Source organism: Triturus cristatus, chromosome 3_2, assembly GCF_964204655.1.
Source record: "Triturus cristatus chromosome 3_2, aTriCri1.1, whole genome shotgun sequence".
In the NCBI taxonomy this organism is placed as follows: domain Eukaryota; kingdom Metazoa; phylum Chordata; class Amphibia; order Caudata; family Salamandridae; genus Triturus; species Triturus cristatus.
The window spans coordinates 1,155,039,007-1,155,066,733 of NC_140584.1; the positions used below are offsets into that span (position 1 = coordinate 1,155,039,007).

Below are 27,727 nucleotides of genomic sequence, written 5' to 3' on the forward strand. Positions count from 1 at the left end.
GGGGAGATTACGTGAGGGAGCATACCATTCAAATCTGCTCTGTAAAGGCTTGGGCCCAATCCCATGTAGAGCCTTAAAAACTATGCACATTGATTTGAATTGTACCTTCTGCACAACTGGGAGCCAATGGAGCTCGGCCAAGGCCTGAGATGATGAGGACTGGCGAAGTCTCATTAGTGCCGGCTTGGCTGCCATTGACTGGATTCTCAGGAGTTTCCCCATCAAATATTTAGGAGACTCCAGCAGCAAGGCATTACAATAATCCAGTCGGCTAAGGATAATACTCCTTACTACCAGCAGCCTAGTCTGTTTAGGGAGTAATGGGAGAATCCTTCGTAGCACTCATCAGAGCGAAGCAACTACCGACTGTCTGGTTTACTTGGGACTCCAGGCTCAGATTGCAATCAAAGCGGATTCCTAGATTGCGTATACTACCTTTGCCGAGGTCAGAGGGGCTGTCACCTCTGGCGAGGCTGGCTAAGAGTACCTTGTGGTTAACCGTATCAAATGTGGCCCGCATTCGAAGATCATCCAGTACGGTTACCAAGGCAGTCTCTGTCCCATGTCCTGGGCGAAAGCCAAACTGCACATCCTCCAATTTATCGTTAGCTTCGAGAAACTGAGAGTTCTCTGCTGACCAGTTTTTCTATAATCTTCACTGGGTAGGGCAGCAATGAAATAGGCCTATAATTCTTAGGACAGGATGGATCTAATGAAGCTTTTTTCAGGAGAGGTGTAATTAGCGCTTTTTTTCCAGCATGCTGGCACCGTTCTACTCTCAAGAGATTGCTTACAGATCAGCCTGAGTGCCGGAAGAAGCTCTGCTCCTAAAGTTTGTCATAATTTAGGAGGTAGGTGGCCAACGGGGAACCGGAGGACACACTAAGGGCTAATTTAATAAAGTCCTCCACTGGTGGTATTTCAAAATGGTCATGGCTAACTGAGGTCTCTATCATTTCTCACTCTTGTTTCTGGGATGTAAGGTGATTCTCAGGATTATCCAAGAGCCTGAGTTATTTGACTCCTTTTCAGGCTATAAACTAAATGCCACCAAGACCCAGACAATTGTTAATTTTCAATCTGATGTTCTCCCTACAACATTGGGGGTTTCCAGTGTGCAATTTACCTTGGGGTATGCATCTGTAGCCAGGTTAATGATATTATTACATTAAATTACGATCCTCTTTTGCAAAGTGTTGCAGCCGAATTGCGTGGCTGGCCTCGACTACCACTAAGTATTTATGGGAGGTGTAACGTTATAAGAATGAGTATTAACCCTAAATTCCTATACTGGTTTCTCTCTATACCATTACGCGTCCCTTAGCCCTTTTTAAAGAAATTGAACAGTGTTATAGGTAGTTTCATATGGGCGTATAAGCGTGCCCGGCGGGCTCTCAAGTTTATGAGATTATAATGTGCACAGGGAGGTTTTAAGCTCCAAGATTTTCAGTTCTATTTTTGGGCTTCTTTTGTCAGTCAGCTCTGTGGTCTGCTCTGCGGACTGGATGCCGGCCCAACATTGTTACCGTATCAGCTTGCTTGTGGCCAAATAGTGGGGTTTGTATTGTATAAAACCGCTGACCCCAATTACTTCAAGCTGGAAAAGTTTAAAGTAATTATGGACATAAATCAGATTTGGCTTGAAATCTGTAAGTAATATTCTTTCCCGGCACAGCATCCATACACTGTGCTAGGGGCAATCCAATGATGACCAACATATTCCAGGAACGTACTGGCAATCTAAGGGCATCACCTGACTCGGCCAACTTTATGATGGAGAGGGGTTTCATTCTTTTATTGCACTTAAGGACGAATTTGGACTTTCGCAAAAAACATTCTTTAAATACCTACAGGTTATGGATTATTTTATACAAGGAAGAAGTTATTAACATTGCCAAACTCTTCGAAAATACTAATTGGAGTATATACAAGCATCGGTCGGGGGGTAATTGGCTAGAAAATACGAATTGGAGTATATACAAGCATCGGTCGGGGGGTAATTGGCTCAGGCTACCGATGATTGCTTACAAATCGCGGCTGAATTCAAACGGATCCTCAAGGTTGAAATAACCGCCGAGGACATTTGGGAGAGCATGCAAGTACTTGATCAAGGGGTAACATCAGTTAATTTAAAGTTGCAACAGCATCGGGCTGTATACATGCTGTACTACACTCCGGCGGTTATATCTAAGTGGGCTTCTGACAATCTGGAAAAATCATACTGTCCGAAATGTCAGCTGCATGCGGCAGACCTTAGACATATTATTGATTGTCCTAAACTCGACGTATTCTGGAGGAGGGTCACCAGTATTCTCAGTCCACTCCTGGGCCCCAATTATCAGCTCACTGCAAAAGAAGTTTCCTGGGTATTAGAAGGGGGGTTACTAGTAACTGAAATTTCCTGGCAACTATTATTATTGTGTGTGCTCATTTATGTATTGCTAGAGCTTGGGTAGATTCTATCAGTCCTATTGTTAATGAATTACGGGTCCTACTTAGACAGGTTTATGAAATGGAACTTGCTTTGGCTAAAACTAGAGGACCGCGTTGTTGGTTGAAATTTAATTGGATTTAGACTGACCAGTTATGGGAGCAATAAGGCGTTATCAACCCATGATGGTGTTTCATTTTCTCCTATGTCTTTTACTCTTGGCTTTAAAGGTTTAAGATTTTCATTTTTTTTGTCTCTTTATTTTTATTCCCTTTTTTTATTTGTTCTTTTATAATTTTATGTCTACCCTTCTAATGTCATGTATATAATGTTTGTTTCATTTATGGCTTAAAAACAAATTAGAAAAAAAGGGAAGTAGGTATTAAGTAGAGATTTTACTAGGATTTACTTTATAAACAAATCAACAAACAAAATACAATTTCTTTGTCTTTGTTGTAGAGTTATTTTTTTATGAAACTTGTAAGTGCACACCACAAGTCCACTGTGTGGGGCAGGGAGTACATGATATTGTACTGGTGAAACACTATAGTATTGTAGTGTTTTAGTTCCCAGTTTGCGGAGGGTGTGGTAGTGCTTTTGAGTGTGATGGGAGTGGCCCTGCTGCTATTACTTACTGTGGTGGGGCAGTGGTGGTGTAACCGGTCCTGGCGGTGGTGCTTTAAGTGAGGGTGCTGCCTGGGGCGGCGGAGGTGTATCTGGTCCTGGCGGTGGTGCTTGAAGTGAGGGTGCTCCTTGTGTTGGCTGTGGCAGCGCTGGCGGTGGTGTTTGGAGTGATGGTGCTGCTTGTGTTTGATACGCTATTAACTGTGGTGGTGCAGTCGTGGTGCAACTGGTCCTGGCGGTGGAGCTTGAAGTGAGGGCGCTGCTAGTGTTTGATGCACTAGCAACTGTGGTGGGTCAGCGGTGGTGGAGCTGGTCCTGGTGGGGGGTGATTGAAGGGAATGTGCTGCTTGTCTTGGATACGCTATTGACTGTGGTGGTGCAGTGGTGGTAGAACTGGTCCTGGTAGTGGTGCTTGAAGTGAGGCTGTTGCTTGCGGCCAGTGCTGGTGGAACTGTTCCTGGTGGTGGTGCTTGAAGTGAGGGTGCTGTCTGGGGCAGGGGTGGTGGATCTGGTCCTGGTGGTGGTGCTTGAAGTGATCCTACTGCTTGTGTTTGATGCTCCATTGACTGTGGTAGGGCAGTGGTGGTGAAACTGGTCCTGGTGGTGGTGCTTGATGTGAGGGTGCTGCTGGGTGCAGTGATGGTGGAACTGGTCCTGGCAGTGGTGCTTTAAGGGATCCTACTGCTTGTGCTTGATGCTCTATTGACTGTGGTAGGGCAGTGGTGGTGAAAATGGTCCTGGTGCTGGATGTGAGGATGCTGCTGGGTGCAGTGCTGGTGGAACTGTTCCTGGTGGTGGTGCTTGAAGTGAGGGTGCTGTCTGGGGCAGTGGTGGTGGATCTGGTCCTGGTGCTTGAAGTGATCCTACTGCTTGTGTTTGATGCTCCATTGACTGTGGTAGGGCAGTGGTGGTGAAACTGGTCCTGGTGGTGGTGCTTGATGTGAGGGTGCTGCTGGGTGCAGTGATGGTGGAACTGGTCCTGGCAGTGGTGCTTTAAGGGATCCTACTGCTTGTGCTTGATGCTCTATTGACTGTGGTAGGGCAGTGGTGGTGAAAATGGTCCTGGTGGTGGTGCTGGATGTGAGGATGCTGCTGGGTGCAGTGATGGTGGAACTGGTCCTGGCGGTGGTGCTTGAAGTGAAGGTGCTGCTTGTGTTGGATGCTCTACGAACTGTGCCAGGGCAGTGGTGGTGGAACTGGTCCCGTGGTGGTGCTTGAAGTGAAGGTCCAGCATGTGTTGGATACTTTGCCAACTGTGCCAAGGTTGTGGTGGAACTGGTCCTGGTGGTGGTGCTTGAAGTGAGGCTGCTGCTTGTGTTGGATGCACTATTAACTGTGCTAGGGCAGTGGTGGTGGAACTGGTCCCGTGGTGGTGCTTGAAGTGAAGGTCCAGCATGTGTTGGATACTTTGCCAACTGTGCCAAGGTTGTGGTGGAACTGGTCCTGGTGGTGGTGCTTGAAGTGAGGCTGCTGCTTGTGTTTGATGTTCTATTAACTGTGGAGGAACTGGTGGTGGTGCCTGAAGTGAGGGTCCTGCATGAGTTGGATGCTTTACTAACTGTGGAGGGCAGTGGTGGAGGATCTGGTCCTGGCAGTGGTGCTTGAAGTGAGGGTGCTCCTTGTGTTGGATGTGGCAGCACCAACGGTGATGTTTGGAGTGAAGGTGCTGCTTGTTGGATGCTTTAACTAACTGTAGTGGAACTGGTGGTGTTGCCTGAAGTAAGCCTGCTGCTTTTGTTTGATGCGCTATTAACTGTGGTGGGGCAGCGGTGGTGAAACTGGTCCTGGTGGTGGTGTTTGAAGTGAGGGTCCTGCATGTGTTGGATGCTTTACTAACTGTGGTGGGACAGTGGTGGTGAAACCCTTCCTGGCGGTGGGGCTTGAAGTGAGGGTGTTGCTTGTGTTGAATGCGTTACTAACTGTAGTGGAACTGGTGGTGGGGCTTGAAGTGAGGGTGCTGCTTTTCTTAGATACACTATTGACTGTGGTGGTGCAGTGGTGATGAAACTGGTCTTGGTGGTGGTGCTTGCAGTGATGGTGCTACCTGGGGCAGTGGTGGTGGATCTGGTCCTGGTGCTTGAAGTGAGGGTGCTGCTGGGGGCAGTGATGGTGGAACCGTTCCTGGCGGTGGGGCTTGAAGTGAGGGTGTTGCTTGTGTTGGATGCTTTACTAACTGTAGTGGAACTGGTGGTGGGGTTTGAAGTGAGGGTGCGGCTTGTGTTGGATGCGTTATTAACTGTGCCAGGACAGTACTGGTGGAACTGGTCCTGGTGGTGATGCTTGAAGTGAGGGTGCTGCTTTTCTTGGATACGCTATTGACTGTGGTGGTAGAACTGGTCCTGGTACTTGAAGTGAGGCTGCTGCTTGCGGCCAGTGCTGGTGGAACTGGTCCTGGCGGTGGTGCTTGAAGTGAGGGTGCTACCTGTGAAGGACTGGGTTCTTCTAAGACCCAGCGGTGCCAGGGACCAACACCTGAAACCTTCGTGGGTTACCTGTTCTGGCGTACAAAACACAGAGACACGGGACACTTCCGGCGACGTCAGAGATCAGCGTTTATTTACTGCAGGGATACAGAGGTCACAAGAAGTACACAACGTGTAGGTTCTCGGAGACTGCTTCGAATTGCAAAAGTGGATCGCTCCTTTTATACACGTTTTTGCTATTGCACAGTATGGCGAACAAAGGTTACAACTCAGTTCCCACAATAAACTTCAAAAGAGTCGTGTTCATGTTTCAGGAGGCCGGAACATAATTACAACAGTATTGCCGGTTCCCAACTGTAAAAACATATCTTCTCTGCAATAAAACACATTCCATCCTGACCGTAAACACATTAGGAAAAGGGACGAAAACAGATGCAAAGAAAGGACAAGGATGCACAACAGATTAGAAAAGAGTGTTGGGAGTAATAAAGGAAACTTGATAACGGGATCAAAGACCCCGTGTCCAATGTATGCATGACTGAAACAATAGACCGGCACGGCAAGATGAGCTCGAGCGGGGTCATCTGCCTTCGCCGTGTCATTTCCCTGATCGTAAAAAGTCACCCTCAAAGGAACACGTGTCCCTCGTGTAAGCTTGGGAGTCCCAGGGTCACGAAGCGGACAAAGTCCGTTCGCTGGCTACTTGAGGGCAAGAAACAAAATGGATGCTGTATCTAAAATGGAACCCGAGGGTTCGGATGAACAAATCCAAAAATAAGACGAACCACACGTGGTTGCATAGCGAAACTGCGTACACCCACTATACTCGTCATTTGCGGTTCGTAGACACCAAACTCATCCATATTCGTCACCACTCAAAAGTGTCGTTCCGTCCCACACGGAACCTCACCTGGGGCAGTGCTGGTGTATCTTGACCTTGTGGTGGTGCTCGAAGTGAGTGTGCTGCTGGGGGCAGTGATGGTGAAACTGGTCCTGGCAACGGTGCTTGAACTGAAGGTGCTGCTTATGTTGGATGCTCTACTAACTGTGGTGGGGCAGTGGTGGTGGAACTGGTCCCGGTGGTGGTGCTTGAAGTGAGGGTCCTGCATGTGTTGGATGCGTTACTAACTGTAACGGGGCAGTGGTGGCGGAACTGCTCCTGGCAGTGGTGCTTGAAGTGAGGGTGCTACCTGGGGCAGTTCTGGTGGATCTGGTCCTGGTGGTGGTGCTTGAAGTGAGGGTGCTACTGGGGCCAGTGATGGTGGAACTGTTCCTGGCAGTGGTGCTTGAAGTGTTATGTTATTGAACTTGTAAATCGCACAAATACCCGTTGGTACCTTGGCGCTATGTTGGGTATTGCAGTGAGGAAAAAACAGGGGGAAAAAAGGGGCTAGACATTGAAAAGCCAGGTTTTTAGCAGTTTCCTAAGAGTCCATACAGTGGGAGCCGCTTTGATATGTATATGCGGAGTGTTCCAAAGTGTCGGGGTTTCAGAAGACAAACAGCTGCACTCCCCTCCCCCCAGTTCAACACTTGATTTTGGAGCGAGAGATCACCAATGTATTTTTTGATCGTAGATCTTGATTGGGAATGTACCAGGAGAAGGGATGTAAGGTTGCTGGCCCCCGAGCCGTGTATGGCCTTGTAGGCAAGGCACAGTGCCTTGAATTTGATGCCGTTATCTATTGAGAGCCAATGGAGCTTCTTGATGGAATCTGAGAAGGGATGAAATTTGGGCAGATCAAGAATAAGTCTTGCCGCCGCGTTTTGAACACTCTTTAGTTTCATTTTGTACTGCTTCCGGAGCTTGACATACAGTCCATTGCAGTAGTCCAGTTTCGAAAGAACTAGTAATGAAATTACTGTTCTTCTGGAAGTAAAAAGGGATGAAAGGGAGAATTTTCTTAATGATTCTCAACATGTTGAAACTGGAAGAGAAAACGGAACAGATATGCTTGTTAAAGTTCAGCTTGTCAATGATTATGTCCAGGTTTTTTGCTTTTTGGACCGGGATGGGGAGAGTTCCTAACTCTTTAGGCCAGCAAGCCGAGTTTCAAAAATGGGGGTTGTTGCCAAAAAGAATGACCTCGGTTTTTCCTGAGTTAGGTTTAAGGCAATGTTTACTCATCCAGTTGCTGACTGCTCTCACACAGTTGTGAAATTTTGAGATGGCAGCGTCCACATTATTTGAGGCTGACATGACAATCTGCCTGTCGTCCGCATATGAAGTGGAGGAGAACCCAAAGGATCTGATCAGGGTGGAGAGTTCGACCACATAGATATTAAAAAAGTAGGGGACTCAGGGAAGATCCCTGAGGAACCCCACAAGGGAGGGAGAAACATTTGGATGTAAAATTCTCTATCATAACCGACTGCTCCTTGTCAATTAAGAAAGATTGAAGTAGGTCGAGCGCTTTGCCCATAATGCCCAGTTATTTTTAGGCGATCAACAAGAGTAGCATGATCGACTGTGTCGAACGCCGCCGACAAGTCGAGGAGGACAAGAGCTGCAGAACCTCCTTTATCGAGAATGATTTTAAGTTCATCTGTAATTTTTATTAAGGCTGTTTCGGTGCCATGTTCAGCCCTAAAACCAGATTGGGCGGGGTCCACTAACTGATTGTCCTGAATGATCTGAGTCAGTTGAAGGTTGATGAGTATTTCCACTATCTTTGCTGGAAAAGGCAGCCTAGAGATAGGGCGATAGTTAGCTGGGTTATCGGGATCTAGATTAGGTTTGAGTAGTGGCAGGATGGACACCCTTTACCATAATTTGGAAATGGTCCCAAAACTGAACTTCCCATTAAAGATGTTGGTGAGATAAGTGGAAATTGGGATAGGAATCTTTGAGTATTGGTGGTGGACAGGGATCAAGTGGTGACCCTGATTTAGTGGAATTGATTAGGTTAAGGACTTCAGTATCAGTAACATAAGAACATTGGCTGAGTTTAGGCTGAGGATTTTTAGGAGGAGAGTTTGAATCAGGAGAGGAAGCATGTGCTATAGTGGAGTTGTTGCTTGGATCCAAGCTTTTGGAGCAGGTAAACTGATTGTAAATTTGTTCCACTTTGTCCAAAAAAAGGAAGCTATTTTCTCGCAAAAGGATGGACTATTATTGTTCCTTCTGTTTTCAGGAGAATTGACAAGTTTATTTAGAACTTGGAGGAGTTCTCTGGTGGAATTCTTGAATGTCTCCATTTGTTGCGTACGTATACCAACTTTTCCTAATATTAATTGCCTTATAGTTAGCCATAGTCTGCTTGTAAATTACTTTATCAGAGAGTTTATAATCCACTCTTCATTTTCTTTCCTGTCTTTTACACTTTTGTTTTTCAAGGCGGAGAGCTTCAGTGAATCAGGGTGCAGATTGTTAAACTTTTTGAGGATCCCTACAACTTTTGGGCACAGGTTTGGAAATGGCGGCGTTTAATCTGAGTGTGTAATTTTCTGTGACCCGGGTAGCAGGGGCATCACAAACACCACTGCAGCCCCTGCAGTGCGGGGGGGGGCCCAGTGTTCAGTAGGTGAAGGGGGCCCCCCTCAGCTCTTCGGTTAGAGAGCTGTGTGTCTCACTCTCTAAAGCAGCTGCAGCAGTCTGCAGCCTGCTCTGAGCTCCTCGCGCTGCTGACCCTGGACTGAAGAGAAACAAAGTAACAAGTTACATTGTTTCTCTTCAATCAGAGCCGGACCGGAAAAGGGTGTGGGGTGGGGGCCCTGGTGCCAATGTACAGCCCAACTTTTGTCCTTTGGTTTGAGAGGAAATCTGACTATATCACAGGAGGACTTCGCTGCAGAAAGCATGTCTGCGGGGTTCCTCTATGTAGAGAAGTGACACGTGTGACACGTATGTGACACGCTGTTTGAACACATCTCTCATCTCTGTGTCTGCTCCACCCCATGTGTATGCCATGGATCTAGGGGTGCCAGTGCTGGCGAGGAACATCCCCGATTCCCCGCGGTGTATGGATTGCTCTTTCACTTGACACCGAATAACTGAGAACTGGTTGTGTGCCTGAAGTAAGAGGTCCCAAAGCGAGCTTTCTCCTTAAATGTAGAACAAGCTCTTCCTCAACCACTGGGAATCAGTCTGTTTTTTTATATTTACAGATATATGTGAAACAGTCCTAGTCACATGATTTATAGCAAGCAATGGGTGCTACAGCAATTTCACCAGCGACGCATTACTGATTACAACAAACGTGTTCCCAGAATTGAGAATTTTGGTATATTAATAGGACTAGTATAATTTCACCAAAATGGCTACCAGTAATGACATCATTCACATATTATCTCGCTGCAACTTCAAAGCAAGCGACATCCTATGACCTTTCACTGCCAAGCAAAGCCCGTCATACAGTTGTTAACCATTCTTTATTGGTAAGTGGAGGCTGCAGCATGTTAATAAACAGTGATTTGAAACATGCTCAAACATGTAAATGCACTAAAACTAGCAAAAATGGAAAACATCAAGAGCTTATTTCAAAAGACCATTACTGGATAGGGTTAAATCAGAGTACATAAATCAGAAAGAATTGCAAACAGGAACATTCTCCCAAAATGATGAACTTGCTTTTATCCTGAACTAGATTGTCAGTAAAAAAAATGTGTGTAATTATCTTGTGTGACATTATTAATGAGAACTCAATAGTTCAATCAAATATCACAAATTGAAGCCGCTTCCTTTGCAACTCTTCTATGTGTTGGTGTATTATCATAAAACAGACTTGTTTGGGCACAGATGCCATGCTTTAACCCCTTCAGTGCCCGCCCCTTTCCCCACCCAGTGCCGGCCGTTGCATTAGCGGGCGGGGTCTATGACGAGCTGGACTCGTCATGGGCACAGCGCCACCGCGGCCCATGACGAGTCCAGCTCGTCATGGGCACTGAAGGGGTTAATTGATTCCTTGTTTTAGGGTGGAATAATCTTACATAGTAATAGTATCTCTGAAGAGCAGGAAAACAAAAGGCCTTATTTAGAGTTTAGTGTGCAGGATAATTTGTCTGAAATATGGCGGATGTCATGCATGCCGTACTGTAGCATTATAGCCCGGGCCACTGGAATATGTGCGGAATCCTGATTTCTGTGAATATTTATCGTTTGTGTGTCGCCAAGTAAGTGTTTTGATTTGTGTTGATCCGGTTAATCTCTGGTTACAGCACACTTCAGAGTTAAATTTAGTTTTTTTGTTTTTTGCTTTCCTAACTGCTGAACAAATACAGTTCATTTAAAAGGTATTTACATTTAGCTGTGTGTTGCAAAAATATGCAGTCACGGCCCATGCTGGTGAGCGCAGTTGGCTGTGGGGTGGAAGTGACAGATGATGGAATAGGTCAAATAAATTAAATGAATAAATAAAACCACTTACCTTGTGATCACCACATCGCCGAGTTATTTGTAAGCAGTTTTATACATTTATTTTACCTATTCTGTCATTTGTCACTTCCCCCCCACCTGCCCCACTTCCACCACGCTTACCTACACGGGCCACCACTGCAAATACGACATCCTACTGCCTTTCCTTTCAAACTCTGTGTACTCAAGCAAGATTGTCACCTAATTCACTTTAAAAACTTCCCAGTCGGAGAAAGAAAAGTAAATACCAGTCTACATGTTAAAAGAATAAGCAGCAATTTGTCAAAAGACGTGGCTGACATTTGACCTCCTCCTTTGAAGCTCCCCTAAATGTGACAAGATCAGCACAAAATCTTTAAGCATCTTTATTGCTCGGACTTTAGCAGCCCACCAAAAATCTGCTCATGACCCACAGTTTGGGAAACGCTTCAGCAGAGAATTGGTGCAACCTCTCCATCATTAATCGTTTGTTTCACCGAGGGATCTCAATGTATGCAGCAGTCATGCACAAGTAAACGGTTCACACACTAAATGAACACAAGAATAACCTGTACCTAGAACAGCATAGGTTTGTCCTGACCAAGGAACAGCTGCCTGGTCCGGGAGTGCCTGCAGCAGCTACTCATCCAAAGTCCTTTCTATGTCACTTGTAGGGGAATCCAAAGGTTAGCCTCCCAAACTACAAGCCACAGGCCCTGCTCACTGTCAGGTCCCAGCGAAGGAGCGGCCAGGGTCCTTAACTAGAGTTGGGCGGACGCATGGTATCTGCCAACACATGGCAGGTGAGTTGTCCCCCGCATGAAGAGGGCATCAATATCTCTGGCACTTTAAGTATGAGGACGGGTCATCTGACAATGTTGAGCGGATATCCTACTTCACTAAACGCAAATGAAGGCTCCACGTCCTCAAGGGAGTGCAAGGTTTGGTCCCTACCTCCTCCTAAAGAGGCCTCTGTGCCCTGACCATTACCAGGCTTTCCTGGCAGTGTGTTTGGAGTGATTTCAATGCCAGCAGAGACATTTTAAGGATTTGTGGGGCCCTGGGCCAAATGTATTTAGGAGGTTCTGTTCTGAACACGTTTCAGCTCTTTCATGCCCTCTTTGGCCAGGTCACTGGCAGTGCACAAGCACATTCGTCCAAAATCTGAATGTGCTTACATCTAATATTCAGGGATAGTGATGTGTGTTTTCAATATTGTAACACAGCAGCAGCTCAAGAATATTACTGCAAATAATCTCTATGACACCCCCCCCCCCCATTTCTCCTATGGAAGGTCCTATTTCCTTAAAAAAAAAACAAAAAAATTCATGAATATTACATGAAACATGAAAACAACATTCCTTTACAAAATGTCTGTAATAAAATCACACACATCAACTACATTAAAATAAATTAACGGTATTCAAAACAATATGTTTAGGAATTATTCCAGGTCACCAAATAAAGACTCTGCGGATCAGAGCTGGCTCTTTGAGGGGGTGGGCCTGAAAGGAGGGGGCATGGACCAGAGCCACTGTGCCCAGGCCTTTAAACGCCTCTGCCTGCCAGGGATGCCGAGGAAGTGTCAGAAGTGTCCCACCCTCTTCATCTGGTTTCTGGTCACTATCAGAAGTTGGAATTTAACAACAAACCATATCAGATGTTTTCCACTATCGATATTGTGTACGAAATTAACTCGTTTCATGAGTTATTCCCCAGATTCAGGATTCCGCCTGACGTCAGGGGATAATTCATCCCAGCAGACCAAGAACAGCCAGCGATCTATGGCAAAGCCAAAGGTTGATCGACTCTCCACTCTTACCCCGTCCATTCCATGGGACACCCGGCCACTATTGCTAGATACTCCAGTGCGGCGCCAAGAGAGGCACAAGTGCTTCGGGCAGCCCCCTGCTTCACTCCAGCCAGTGGAGACCGGAAGGACTGTTGTCACCCCGGGACATTGGCACCACGCTGAACATGGACTTTCAACACTTTTGTGATTTTCCTCCTTCTCCTGTGTCCTCATTACCTTCAAGGAACTCCTTGAGCTTGTTTGTTAGAGGGTACCGGCCCGCGTTGCAGAAAGTCCCCGCAAAGTCATCCTGGTCGATGGTCCACACCATGCCGCCTCCAAATCCTTGCTCCCTCACAAACTGGACCTGAAAATACATAGTGAAAAGTGGTGAAAAGACCCATCCATTTATTTTGTTGTATTCTTAATTGGTGTGTGTTCAAAGTTACATAACCAGGCAGAGTTAAACCTCATAAATCTAATATGGCCAGGGTAGGAAATGGCAATTGGGCCACATTTTTTTTTTTTTTTTAATGAAAAATTTGCGCTTCCTAGCGGATAGTGATCTAGGCAACTGCCTAGAATGGTTTACTGATTTTTTTTGTATTGCTGTGTAGTATGAAAGGGCAAACAGTATTAACATAGTATCAAAACACAGTAAGGAAAGCAGAATACTTTCTTTGCACCAGTGACGGAACAATTCTGTATTGATGACAGGTTAATTTTGCACCTGCATTTCCATGGTCTGACCTGTCCAAAGCAGACCGATGAGCGCAAGAATGACATTTACATAGGTGGCTCCTCCATTTCAGCAGAAGAGAGTTGACTAACAATCCCCAGAGTTCAAAAATAAAATGGTAATAAAAGTGAATTTATTTCCTTTTTATTTTTTCTGCAACCTGTCATGAAATAAGTGTCAGGGCAGTGCCAGCATTGCAGAGTGGAAGGGTAAATATGCCAACAAGGGGTTTTGTTTTAGAGTGATCTATTATTTATAAATTGAAATGATCTAAATCAATAAACATGTTAAGATGAAATAACACCACTGTGAAATCAATCCACTGATCTAAACATCAAAAATATATAATGACAACAACGCACACGGGGGTTCTTTTTGTGATTTAAGCACAATGATTTTTATATTTTCATCCAAAGTAAAAAGAGTACAAAAGAGACATAAATTGGAGCAATATATCATGAAAACAGGGGACGGGATTCAGTCCTCATTTCATCAAACAAACACATCTATTCCTGATTAGTTTGAACAGAGATAAAACTCTTTTTGAGCATATGATCTACTGTACATAACAGATAAACTGGAACTAGATGGTAAAGTCAGAGTTCACAAAAAGAACCCCCGTGTGCGTTGTTGTCATTATATATTTTTGATGTTTAGATCAGTGGATTGATTTCACAGTGGTGTTATTTCATCTTAACATGTTTATTGATTTAGATCATTTCAATTTATAAATAATAGATCACTCTAAAACAAAACCCCTTGTTGGCATATTTACCCTTCCACATTTATTTGCCCAAGCCCTCAAGGGTGTATTGGGTTTGACCCTTATTTAATCTTAGCATTGCAGAGTGGCAGCAGCAGAGAGCTATGCGCTTTAAAAAGTGCATGTTTCTTTGGCCTGCCGTCTTGTGCTGGCCAGCCAGACATGCGCATTTTAAAGTTCTCTAACATAGCTGTCTTAGACAGCTGGGTTAGAGAAAGCGCAGGCCACAAGTGCTCTTAGGAGCGCCTACTCTATCCAATGCTGGTGTTGTTTTCATGCTGTGACAGTAGCCCCGGGATTGGGCAGTGCAGTTTCCTGCATCAGGAGCTTCCTGAAGACACCCAAGGGAGGAGAACGTCGTGCTGCGAAGAAAGAAAGGTATGTTTTTTTAGTTTATGTTTTTTGTTGTTTTGCCCCCGTCCCCACGCCAGTTGCCACTGCATTTGCATTGGCTAAAAATACACTTTGGCCAGAGCAAACGGGGGTTCAAAAAATTGTTCAGTCTCAGGTCTTCTACAGGGAGGCAAGTTTGTAGTGCAGTATGTGACACACTGTGTCCTGTGCCTACTCATGGGAAATTACTGCTCACGTTAGGCTATATCTCTACTTCCGGACCAAAACTACCTAGTGGATTTTTTTTAGCAACTCCACATTGATGTGTGCAACGTGTTTTTATAATTTTTAATCTGATGTTTGCTTTTCAATCGATATTTTGGCCGGTTTGCATGCCGATTAGACGAAGGGTCTATAGTGCTATTAGTAACATCAACATTGCTAGGGAGCGTGCGAAGTTATTCACATTCAGGACGTTTATTTTTAAAATGTTTAAAAATGTTATCAACTTTGGTTACTTCATTTAGTTTGTGAGAAATCGAAACAAAATCATGTACATAATAGCTAATATAAATTGCATTTGTATAGCCCTGAAGAGGCATCGGAGTGCTTTTGATACAGTATTCAAACCAGCGCCCATCAGCTTGTATCTGCATCATGGTTCGGAGCAGATGAACGAACGCATTTACTAGTCGCAAACCTACATTTCAGGGTACAAAATCGAGACATCTAGTGAAGATAGCCAAGGCATTGTGGGCGTTTTGTCAAGAGCAAGAAACATCTTTTGGAGCAGAATATCTTTCGGGTCAGATGGATGAGATGGCAGACTGGTATTTATAGATCCTTTTTGTTAGATTTGGGGGTCTCTAGTTAGCAGAGTTAGGTACCTTTGTCCAAGTAGGGGCCCTTGCGTCTTGTCAGGGTAAGGGGGTACACTCCTAAAATAACCCTTGCTCACCCCCTTGGTAGCTTGGCACGAGCAGACAGGCTTATCTCGGAGGCAGTGTGTAACACATACAGTAACCAAGTGACAACACTACAGATGGACACCACACAAGTTGTAGTATAAAAATAAGTATTCTTTATTCAGACTGATCACAAGACCACAAACTACAAACAAATCCACAATGTTGTACTTAAAATGGTAGAAATAGCTTAATTCTCTTTAGATGTTAAAATGCTACAGGGTTCAATGTACCTTAAGATGCGTAACGCTATACAACCAAACTGTTGCATGGAAGGGGTTGCGTCGGTTCCCCACACGCAAGAATGGAGATGCATCCGATCCCTACACAAGAAAACATAAAAAGTAAGGGGGCAGGTTAGAAACACCCTGACCCCCTAGGCCTGCTCAGGGCGTGGCCCAAAAAGTTTTTTTTTTTTTTTAACAAAAAAAAAAAAAGAACACTGAGATTCGAGCACCCAGCACGAATTTCGGCCACAATTAAAAAAAGAAAAAACGATAATATTTCGCCCCCGGGTCGGCCAAATCCAAGAGGCAATATTTGGGGGACCGCCACCCCCGGGGCTTCTTAGTTTAATGTTGTGTGGCCTCTAAGGCCCCCCCAAGCCACGGGGACCACCCAGGGCTCTACTTAATTGTTATTGTGGGGGGGGGTACACTGCCCCCCCCCCACAGCCCCGGGGACCGCCAAACCCTGGGGCTTTTAAAAAAAAAAAAAAAACACCTCTTTCAAAATGCAAACCAAATTGCTTTTCCACATGGGGAGCTGCATCTTACCATCTCCCCATATGGAAAAGCAATACCGGCTCCCGAGGTACGCCGGGAGCTGGCGGGACCGTGGAGGGGATTGGGGACCCCCCCACGGCCCCCAACGGAGAGGGCCAGCCCCGGGGGATGGGGTCCCCGGGGCCATAAGTGGCCTGAGGATGGGGGCAACGCAGACCCCCTCCTAAAGAATTTTAAAAAAATAAATAAAAAGGTCATGCTCCGGGGGATGGGGTCCCACGGGCCGATTAAGGCCACGGGAGGGGGGGGGCCACGCAGCCCCCACCCAAAATTAAAAAATAAAATAAAAAAAATTAAAATTAGGGGGCAGGCCCTGGGGTCACCAGGGCCAATAAATTAGCAAAAAGCAGGGCAATACAACCGCCCTTCTTAAACAAATAAATAAAAGACCGGCATCGCGCCGAGGCCATGCCCCCTCCTTGCAGCACTCTGCAAACACGCACACTGGCGCGTTTGCAGACGGGGAACGAAGTCCCCTTGAATACTAGGGTCCCTGGGGCCAACTAGCCCACCAGGAACATCCAGTATGCGTCAGGGGGCTGCGTTGCCGAGAGGTGTTCTGAGGCCACGCCCCATTTTACACCTCTGCAACGCAGCTCTGCGGCGCTTAATGGAGGTAGCTGGTGGGCTTGTTGCACCCCAGGGACCCTCAGGATTCAAGGGGAGTTAATCCCCCAATTTAAAATGCACCACGGGGTGCGTTTGCACAGTGGTGAAGGGAGGGGGCGGGGCTCAGGTGACATGGGTGCAAACACGCTTTGTGGCACGTTTTAAGTTGAGGAATTAATTTCTCTTCAATCCCGAGGGTCTCTGGGGGCCAACTAGCCCACCAAGTACCTCCAGTAAGCGCCCCGGAGCTGCGTTGCAGAGTGACGTGATGTGACTGGAATGAGAGGAGTATTCACTGGCTAAAATGCTTTCCTCTTGGTTTACTCCTCTTTGCTTTCATGCACATACAGAATATAACTACAGGCTCGTCACGGATCCGTGGACCTATGGAGCACTATTAAGTGTTACTACATGTATGTATTGTGCACCATGTGTATGGTGCGATGTGTGTGAATATTTGAGCACTAGGGCAACGTCCTCTGTGAAACTCAAAAGTGTTCACTTCAGTATGGAACATAGCAACTACCGGATGATCGTGCCATTATATTGGACCTTTCACGTGCTGGATACGGCAAGGTGCTTAAAGATAATGAGACACAAGACTTTCCCAGTGTCCTGGGACAATCATCGCTAAACTTCTTTATTGTTTCAGAACCAATGTAATTATAACATCAAGTGGGTGACAACAAATCTTTGGCATGTATGGCATTGTGAGAGGAATGTACTGTGCACAAATCACAAATATTAAAGGAGTGGTTTCAGGGAGTGAACTGTTCGGTCTTGACGAAAGCCACTGGGATGGGTAGCAGAAACATATTTACCAGCTTTTAGGAGGAAGTTAGGGCTATAGTATTCCTAAGAACTTTCCACTTATACTTTCCCATTTTTAATCATATCGACTGAAGCATTTATTAAAATCACAGTAGCTATCAGCCAGATATTTTTTAAGGCTTATAACCCCCTACTCCTATTTTCTTACATATCATTAGATATCAGTCTGTTCTCCCGTGTAACCCACTGCTGGCAGCAGGCCCCGTTCCTCAGCAGAACGGGAAGAAACCAAATGATGAAGCATGCTACCAAGGGGTAACCCTGGTGGGTGAGGGTTCTACATATTTAAAATAAGCATTTGTTATTTATTTGGATAAAGAAGCCTACACAGTCCATATAGCAGAGTTGGGCTCTCTAATTTTTGCATAGCGAGTGTGAGGAGGATGACCCCGCCCCTCTATTCTACCTCTTCTCTCCCTCTTATTTGTAGTATAATATAGGACTTTACAATTGGACAATGTTTTCAGCTGGAGACCAGACCCGGTAGCTATAACTATGGTTGCGTTTCTTCAGGATTGGTCAGGTGGAACTCGTTATGCTTTACCGCCATTCACAATGATTTCCAGATGTCTGACTCCGATACGCCACCAGCTGTTGTGAATAGTAGTGGTCACCCCACTTTGGAGAAGTTACCCATGTTATTCAATCTTGTTGGGGATATCAGTAGATTATCCAATTATGCTCCAAACTGGTCTGTACATTCTGAAGAACCCGCAGGCTCAGATCCTTAGTTTAGCCATATGAGGCAATCTACAGCTAAAAGCATTCAATCTTTGAGTCCACTCACAGACTTACTAGGAATTTAAAAAGATACTTCAGGGTACATCAAAGCATCATGGGCCCGGGATACACTTAAATCATATAGGTCAGCATGGGGATCCTGTTCCTTGTGCTTGGAAAGGGGTATGGATTCAATTTCAGTGGATGTGATTGGCAATCTAAAGGTCTTGGCTTCCTTAGCAGTGGTTAAGTGCAATAGAACCATTATTGGATACAGGTCAGCTATTTCCGTAGGGTATGAAAAGGTGGAGAGCAAGCGTGTACGTGAACATCCTTTAGTATGTAGATTGAAGAAAGGGATTAGATAGTTAGTCCTTCACAAGCCCAGGTATGCTTCTATGTGGGATGTGAATAAAGTGTTACATTCATGTGAGTCATGGATAGATAAAGAAAGTTTACAATTTAAACTTCTGTTTGATAATTAGTGATGCTATTAGGTCTGGTGTAATTCAGAAGAGTTTCAGATGTTAGAGATTTGGCTACTGATAGAATGAGTTTCGCCAGATCGTGTTCAGTTTAATGTTATGTGCCGTAAGAAAATATGATCTACATACATACACTTTCCAAGTTTCTAATGTCATCCACAACTGTGTGTAGTAAGATGCCTTAAGAGGGTTTGTGGCGGCAACTAAAGACCTGAGGACAGAAGCTCCTCAATTATTGATAACCTTGCGTAAGCCCTCTTTTCTTCCACCACACTAAGTAGGTGGGATAAACACATCATTAGCTGAAATAGATACAAATTATTTTGGTGCCCATGCGACTAGAAAAGCAATGGCTTCTAAAGCCTTTTGGGTGGGTACCAATCTGGAAGATATCCTTAAAGCTTCCGGTTGATCTTGGGTTTCAACATTTAAGGCTTTCTATTGCAAGCTGATAGAACATGCAGCAACAACTGCAGTCATTCTGTGTTAAAAATGTATAATACCAGCCTCCTCTCTTGTAATAAAATTGTATTGCAGATTCTCCTACGAGGGGGCAGATTCCGATCTGGGTCGGAAGGGCACCGAACGCGATCCGGCTGGAAAAACTACGAGCAGTACGCGTGATTTCCACCCGACTCGTACAGCTGTATGAGCGAGCAAATACGATGCGAGCTACATGAAATTCACCGACTGAGTCATTTCCGGGTCCGAACTGCTCCGTACATCTCAGTTGTAAGCCAACCGTGGCATGCAATGGATGCGATTCACGACCGAGCCAGTACGATGCACGCGTCGGACAGCCTGTGCGAGCCGGAGTGTCCGGCTCACAAATCGTCCGGGTGGTTGGCTTTGGGGGTCCGCTTCAGACCCCCTGACACCCACAGCCCTACGACTCGAACACAGGGGGAGACCCAAGGGTACCCCCAACACAGGCATGTATGGTGCGGATGGTACCAACGCGTGCTCACTGCAGGGGGCGCACTTGTCTGTGACGTACCCATTCAGTCAATGGGAGCCTATGTACGCGTCGTACGACCGGCTCCCATTGACTTTTATGGGAGTCCGACCGAACCGAGTCAGACAGCATAAGGCCGCATCGTACTCGCTCGGTCGGACTGCAGGACTCTGGCTCAGTTGTAAAACACTCCGGCTCGGTCAGAGTGCTTTCTGACCCGGATCGGAATCGGCCCCTCAGTTGTGAAGGAGAGCCCTGATTTTCTTAAAGATAAGGAGGTGAGTATTATGCTACCTCTATTATTTTTCTGTTATCTGGTGCACCACCATCAAATCAAACTTCAGGCTGACCAACCAAGCTTGGTAGTGTCTTTGGACGTCACTATGTGGGCCACAAATGATATCCGATAAAGGATTGGACGACGTCGTTTGTTTATGTTTTAGACTTCAATTATTTTTGTCTCTTAGAAAGATTAGATTTGAACTTCTTTGCATCAAGAGGTGGAACCAGTGGTTAATAGCCTTTATATAGACTGAGCCTTTTTGATATTTATGGCTTTGAAAACTGAAATGCATTATGGTATATGTAGTGGTTTCAAAAGCTGTAAATAAAGAATGTATGACGTTACAATGCATACATTTACAATGCAGTTTTTACATCGCAACATCCTTTACAACACATTCTTTTACATCACATGCCATTACATCGCATTTTCAGAAACTACCTTTACAACGCATTCCATTACATCGCATTATACCTTTACAACACATACCATTACAATGCATGATAATTGCATCATATTTAAGGTAAGTGTTGGATAGTATAGGGGTAATAAATACTATTGTAACTCCAGTGAGTGTAATAGTAGGGTAAGTGTTAAATAGTGTAAGGGTACTATTCATTGTATTGGTATGTATTGTAATGACTTGCGATGTAATGCCTGCATTGTAATGACATGCGTTGTATTGACATTCGATGTAATGGCTGTGTTGTAATGACATGCGATGTACAGGATGTTGCGATGTAATGACTGCTATGTAAAGGTAGTGCGATGTAATGACTGCGTTGTAAATGTTGTTTCCCGTAAATAAGTAGTAAGAAAGTAGACTGCATACTAAATCGCCTCCTTGTCTTTAATAAAATCAGGATTCTTCTTCACAACTGGCAAGGAGAATCTGCAATACCTTTGCATTTGTTAAAACTGGATGTGGTGCATATAGTAGGAGGAGCATGAGGGCCTAGCTTTGGAGCTCTAAACTCAGCAGTTGATAAGCGATCGTTGTGCTGTGTAGTAGAGGACCAGCTAGAGGAGCTGTGGCAAAGAGACTGTGTGTGTGTGTGTGTGTGTGTGTGTGAAGGATGAGGGATATGTTGATGGATTAGGGGGGGGATGAGATGGAGCACAGATGGAGATGGGAGTGTTCTGTTTAGTAAGGGTGCAGTCAGATGGTGGGGTCTTGGCGTGTGGTTTTTTTGTGATGGAAGAGAGTGAAGTAGTGAATTTCGGGTCTACTTTGTTGAAAAATTCTCAAACATAAAAATGTTTGGATGGAAAAAGCTCAAGCAAAGTAGTCTTTTTGAAGCGAAATTTACTTACTTGAGAAGTTCTGTGAAGTTCCCAAAAGTTGTCAATTACACCTAATGACACTACCCTAGAAATACCTAAGAACGACGATCAGCTGAGAAATAGTATTTATGCTTTTTGGTGCATTAAAACATAAAAAACTGTTTTTTGAAATGATTTAGGTAAATATAAAACCAATTAGTAAAATAGAACATTTGTAACGATACAACAAATTCTATTGGGACATGAATATCAACTGCATGGTGTACAGGTGTGCTCCCCTGCAACGAGAGACCGACTGCAAGTATCTGGTATACTAACGTTTGATTTTGTACCTCCAGTAATGCTACTCTACTGCATGTGGGACGGCCCACGACTAGGACCTGGTCTTGTTCTGTAACTGGGAGGGAAGATAGAAGCGTGTCCTAAGTGTTCTTACATTGACAGACAGGATTACCGTGACTGTTATGGGTTTAGCATATAGTGGGGTGGTGGCAGCAGCTTAACTTGTTTTGAGTATCCATAATGTGACCAGGCCTTCCTATCTGAGTCAATGGAGTAGAAATATACTGGCCTACTTGTTTAAAGTTCTACTTTAATGTGCGTACGCAGTGTCCTGCTCTAAAATCCTGAGTGCATGTTATCTGTGTTTGATATATGTAGCCTGTGTGGTACATGCATTGCATGTGTGAATGAGCGAGAGTAATGGAGGCCTTTGGAATGCATTTAGGCTACTCATGGCCTGGATGTTCACAATATGGAGGTGATTTTGTGTTTCAAGAGAGAAGAATCGTATTGCACACATTTCTGAAGCTGGAGGGAGGAGACCTAGAAACTAAAGTGAGGGAAGCAAAGACAGGGCTCTTTTTTGATATTCAATGAAGCCTTTTGCTTAGCAAGGAAAGGCTGATTAGCCTTCCTGAACACTGCCACTTGGTGGATGGATGGAGTGAGGGATGGGACTACTGAAAACATTAGGGGAATGAATACAAATCTTAGAGTGCAGCTGATATTCAGAAAAGGCAGTTTTGGCACTGGTCGAGGCAGAAAAGCACAGATGGGGGAATAGGATCAATATACTAAAGGAAGTTAAAGAACCACATTTTAAGATTTGTTTTCTGAAAGTGTATTCCGACTTCATCAAGTGGAGATCAAATGAGTTCCATAGAGAATATGCCAAGACCGAGGATCTGCCCCCTAGTCTTGACCTTGTGTGCTTGTGTACAGGTTACCAGTTAAGTTTTAGTAGAAGGCATACGGCTGAAGTTTAGGCAATTTGAAGCCACTGACTCAGATGGCATCCTAGAAGACCCAAATAAATGGAATTGCGATAATTCAGCTATGCAGTGATTAAGGTATGAACTACTCTTTTACAAAGAGTAATGTCCAGGAAAGTAAGAACTTTCATAATAAGGTCAATCAGTAGTGATAAGCATGTTGCAAAGACACATGAAAACTGACAAGCAATAGAAAAGTTTTGATCGGATGGGATCCCAAGTTATCTAATCATGAATGGGGAACAGCAGGTTAGCCAAGGTCTGAAGACTGCCATTTATTAGACCAGAGAGGTGCCAAATCACAAAACCTCAGTGCTTTCACTGTTATGTTTGAGGCAACGTTGTTCATTGTGACATGATATGCATGCCCTGAAGTTCATCTGTGGCAGTAAGAGTCTGATATCTTATCAACTGAGTGTCATCAACATATGATAATATGCTAAATCCTTAATATTGGACTAACTCAGCAAGTGGTGATGTGTAAACATTGAACAATGTGGAGATTGGCGGGGATTCCAGAGGAACTCCATAGGGAAGAGGAAAGGAAGTAGGTTTATAAGGTGTAAGAGAAACCAATTGTGATCTGTTGGTTAAGTAGGAACTGAGGCATTTGTAGGGGTGGGTGGTGAACTCCACTCCGCTTGGAGCTTGGCAAAAAACTCCACAAACTTATCCATGTGGTTCACTGCCTTACCCCCTCCAATTCTTCTTACTCAGTCTAATGCATCTCCAGCCAGCTTCAGTCTAATGTTTGCATGAGTGACAGAGTTAGATTCTGAATAAACCTCTCCCAACATGCGATGTCACCAGCAGCAGATGGTGCTCTACACCCCACTCCCACACTCTTTGGTTCCTGCTAGTTCTTGAACTCGATCCAGTCCAGTCACCCAACATCTCCACCGGAAGTGTCTTTCATCCTGTATGTTGGTGTCTCACCGGAAATGCAGAAGTCCTTTTTCTGCCTTTGCGTTATTCAGTCTGGAGAATGGCAGTGCATTCTCATGTCGACTTTTATCCCCTGCTCCAAGTTTTAGGTGGGGCCAATAGGCTGCTAGTGTCCACCTTTCACATTTCAACTTGCTAAAGGATGCTTGCCCACAATGAGAACCATTGCTGCTTCGCATATGGGGGGGTGACTTCTCAATAAAGGTAAATGAGCCTTTTTACACGCAGGCACTGTATTGTTCTTTATTAAACCGGTTTCAGCAAGTGTGTGAAAGTGGTTTACCCAAACCCGTGCTCTCCAGGCTGACAAGCTGCCATAGATGGTCGCTGGGGGATGCAGCCGTCGGGTTGGAGCAGGAGACAGAAAGGGAGGCGCCTTCGAGAAAGCAGCTGCCCACTTCCTCTCCCTCCGGCCACTCGCCGCTGCCCCCGTTCTGCAACCAGCTCCAGTCCAATAACAAACATTGCAAGCTGTGGCTTCTGGGGGCTCACCTGTGAACTGGGGAACTCACAAGTAACTCGGTGAGGTCGCAGGTGACTGGCAGTACCTTAGACCAGATTAGGAGGACAGAGTGTACACAGTACAGTGTGGAGAATCTCCTGTAGCAGGACATGAGTGTTTGCAGAAGATCATCCGGTGACGCTGAAGGATGGTCGGAGAAATTTGAGCCACGTGTGGATACGGTCCTTTTACTGTAGCTGGTAAGTGGAGAAGGGGTCAGGGTGGGATTCCTGGAAATGCGTCTGGCAGGGGAGATTGAGGGAAGGCTGTGACTGTGTACTCCAGGGGTGGGGGCGGGGTAACAGTAGCATGAGAACAGCCGATATTGTGCTATCAATCTATGTATTTCCAATCCCGCAATTAGGCCTACCCGCAATCAGATGGTCACGACGAGCGTGCACGGTAGACCATTCTGCTGCTTGAGGAACTACACAGAATCCCACTGAGTTTTTAGTTAACTCGGTGGAATACCGAAGAGTAAAACTTTGTGAGTTCCGCCCACCCTTAGGCATTTCATGGCAGTTTCCCCCGCTTTTTAAGAGATGTTTTCAGAGGATGGCATGTGAGAAATTACTGAATGCTGCCTATAGGTCCAAGAATATACAAGTGCATCTGAGCTGCTCTGGTCTAGGGTGGATTGAAGGATTTCTGTGACTGCAAGCAGGGTGGTGTAAGTGCTCCATTCTGATCTAACACCAGATCGGATGCCATTCAGTGGGGAATGTGACTCTAAATACCAAGATTGTTACTTTTTGGCAGGTTTTTCCAGGATTTTCAGTGGCAAAGGGAGATGGGCCAGAAATTGCTTAAAACACTTGGGTTGGAGCGGTCAGAGGTTTTGGAGCATTAGAACTACTGAAGACTTTACACGTAGCCAGCACAGTAGCTGTGGTGAAGGAGGCATTGATAATATTAGTGAGAGAGGTATCAGGGTTTCAGCAATAAGATGGTGAAGGTGTGGGGTACAATGTTAAAGGAGACACCGACTTACATAAGTTAAGCCCTGCCAGGGTTTCCTTTAGCAGTATGGATTCAAACTAAGAAATGGATGAACCAACTGAGGACATGGATGAATCTTCCATTAATGAAATGGTATGCAACACTGTGCTGGAAAATGGGTGGAGATGTTGGCAATGTTGTCCTGAAAAAAAAGGTACCAACTCCTCACAAAGTTTGGGAGAGGGTGCCACTTTTGACCCAGGTTTAGGGGTTAGGCAAAAACTTAACCAAAGAGAGCATCTCCATTCTATCCTTGGAATAAGTATGGACAGCAATGGTAATTTCAAATTGTTGCCCTTCTTTGGAGGTTCATCATAAATCTACCTCCATTTGCGTTCTGTTTTTTTGAGGTCCCTTTTGGAGATGGCCTCACCTGGCAGTTCAGGACAAACTGGTCTAATGAGGAGGGGGATCTGTACTGATTTCCTAAGGCGGGCCTTTGTCTATAATGGAATGTGGGCAAAAAACAATGAACAGGAGTTCAGCCTTTGTTTAGAGTGGCACAGTGACACAAGAAAAAACACATAGCAGCCAGGAACAAAACAGGAAACAAGCAACTGGCTCAGATAAAGGAAGTCAGCAGGGCACAGCCACAGAATAAAAGTAGGCAAGGCATTGACCCCAACGATGAAGACCGGAAGATCCACGAAGAGAAAAAACAGAGAGGAAACCACCGGATTACAATGCCCTTGCTCGAAAAAGCGCTGACAATAAGGTCGCAAATAGACAAAGAGGCCTGAAAAACGGATACGGATCCACAAACTCTGGAGGCTGGACGGTGAGAACCTAAAATGGAGTACGAAAATATAGAGAATTTAAACCCAGAGGCTCTCAATTATAGAAATAGGACCTCGGTAGGACCGATAACGGAAAATCCTACGGCCCATGATCTCGGTGATGGAGAAGTTAATCCAACGGAGAAAACGCAATTGAAACCTCAATTGGTACATAGACGTGAGAACAACCAAGGAAACTCAGGGCAGGAATTAGCAATTAAACCACAACAAATAGATCAATCAAGAGAACATAGCACAGCTGGAAACCCCAGCTCAAAACACCAGAATGGGAAATATGACCCAATACGTAAACCTAAGAGTCCAAATAAAAGATGAAAAAACAAATTACAGCCAACAAGAATGAGGATCCAATGTTACAAATAGAGCAGTGGCATCAACTTCCGAAACAGCGAATACTTTTAATTCCGGAATATGACTCAAAAGGCCCACAAGACACGCTGAACAGGGGGAACATATTGAAATTAACAGCTAACATTCCAGCCTTAAATTATTTGAACTCGAACTTATGGGCAGTAGAATTTATAGCAAAAGGAAATAAAAAAAAATATAGAACAACCGCTGACTACATGGCAGTCAGAAGAAGACGCCCAGCACATCATGAATTCCAATCTGCATTTAGAAGCTTGGGGAATTAAACTGACAAGGCCAACTATACCACGCTATCCTGGCCCTTTGACTGTAAACTCGAACCACAACAAGAGTAATGGACAAAGTCAAAGAGAAAACAACCAGCATAAATGTACAGTCCTTAAAGTAGCAACCTTCCATCCTCGCAGAGAAGTGAACTGCAGAACGACCAGGCAATTGAAAATGATACAGTCCAGGACAGATCGAGCTGGCTGCCAGGAGCGCTAAGTTCAGATAAGGGCCACTGACCATTGGAAAAGACATCAGTCAAGCAAGGCTTGGAAATATACATTGCTGGGGCAAAAAAATGGCTAGAAAACTGGGAGAAATGAGATATAATAGCGCTTCAGGAGACATGGGCACTGGAAGATTTTCCCCTGGCAAATTACATACACTACACAGTCCCTGCAACAAAAACCAAAATTTATGGACGGCCAAAAGGGGGACTGGCAGTATATATATATCCACAGCACTAAATATTGAAACGGAACAGATTGTCTCTTCAGGTCCAAATATCCAATTGATAAAGCTTACCTCTGGGACCGTCGGCAGAACAAAAACTGTCCTGTTGATCAATACATATGCACATCCGCTAGCAAGGAAACAAACAGCCCACAATGCCCAGTTGATCACCATAATTACAGATAAAAGGATTACGTACCCCTCATGGGACATAATATATATATATATATCCCGGATGAAGATGAGAAGTTAGTAGCCGACAATATATACTGGAATGTTCCACAGCAATTTCAGCTAAAGAGATCTACACCGGACCCCGTAGGTCAACGACTGGTAAATGCCCTAGAGTTTCTTGGTCTGAGAGTAATAAACGGTAGAACAGATGATTTCCCACCAAAACACACAATCTACGGAGGAAAGACACGATCAAGACTGGATTATACAGCCATCTCAGTAGCACTGATGCCATTTCTGTCTCGCTTTTCCATAGAGTATACAACCAGGAGTGACCATTCCTACCAGCACATGCATTTCTGGCTAAAAATCGCCAAACAGCAAGCAAACATGAGAATAGAAGGAAGCATCCATACACAATTGACTAAAACGCCTTAAATGGTCAAATGAAACGATAGATACACTCCAGACTAAATTAAAGATGATGATAACGGCTAGTGAACTTGAGGCCCCGAACAAAATCCAAGCCTGGGTAAAATTCACCTCAGATCTCACATTCATGCCGAGCAGAAATCAGACTAAAAATGAAAAAA

At 44.9% G+C, this 27,727-nt stretch overlaps 1 protein-coding gene across 4 annotated transcripts in view; it reads right to left on the reverse strand.

Moving 5' to 3' along the window:
* The window catches only part of LOC146859306 (uncharacterized), a 300,182-nt gene that overhangs the window by 125,919 nt on the left and 146,536 nt on the right, over positions 1-27,727 (reverse strand). For all 4 annotated transcript variants that reach the window (XM_085649974.1, XM_085649971.1, XM_085649973.1 and 1 more), the window contains one exon: positions 12,840-12,969. In XM_085649974.1, the coding sequence (XP_085506100.1) occupies positions 12,840-12,969 (130 nt within the window). The remainder of the gene's footprint in view (positions 1-12,839; positions 12,970-27,727) is intronic.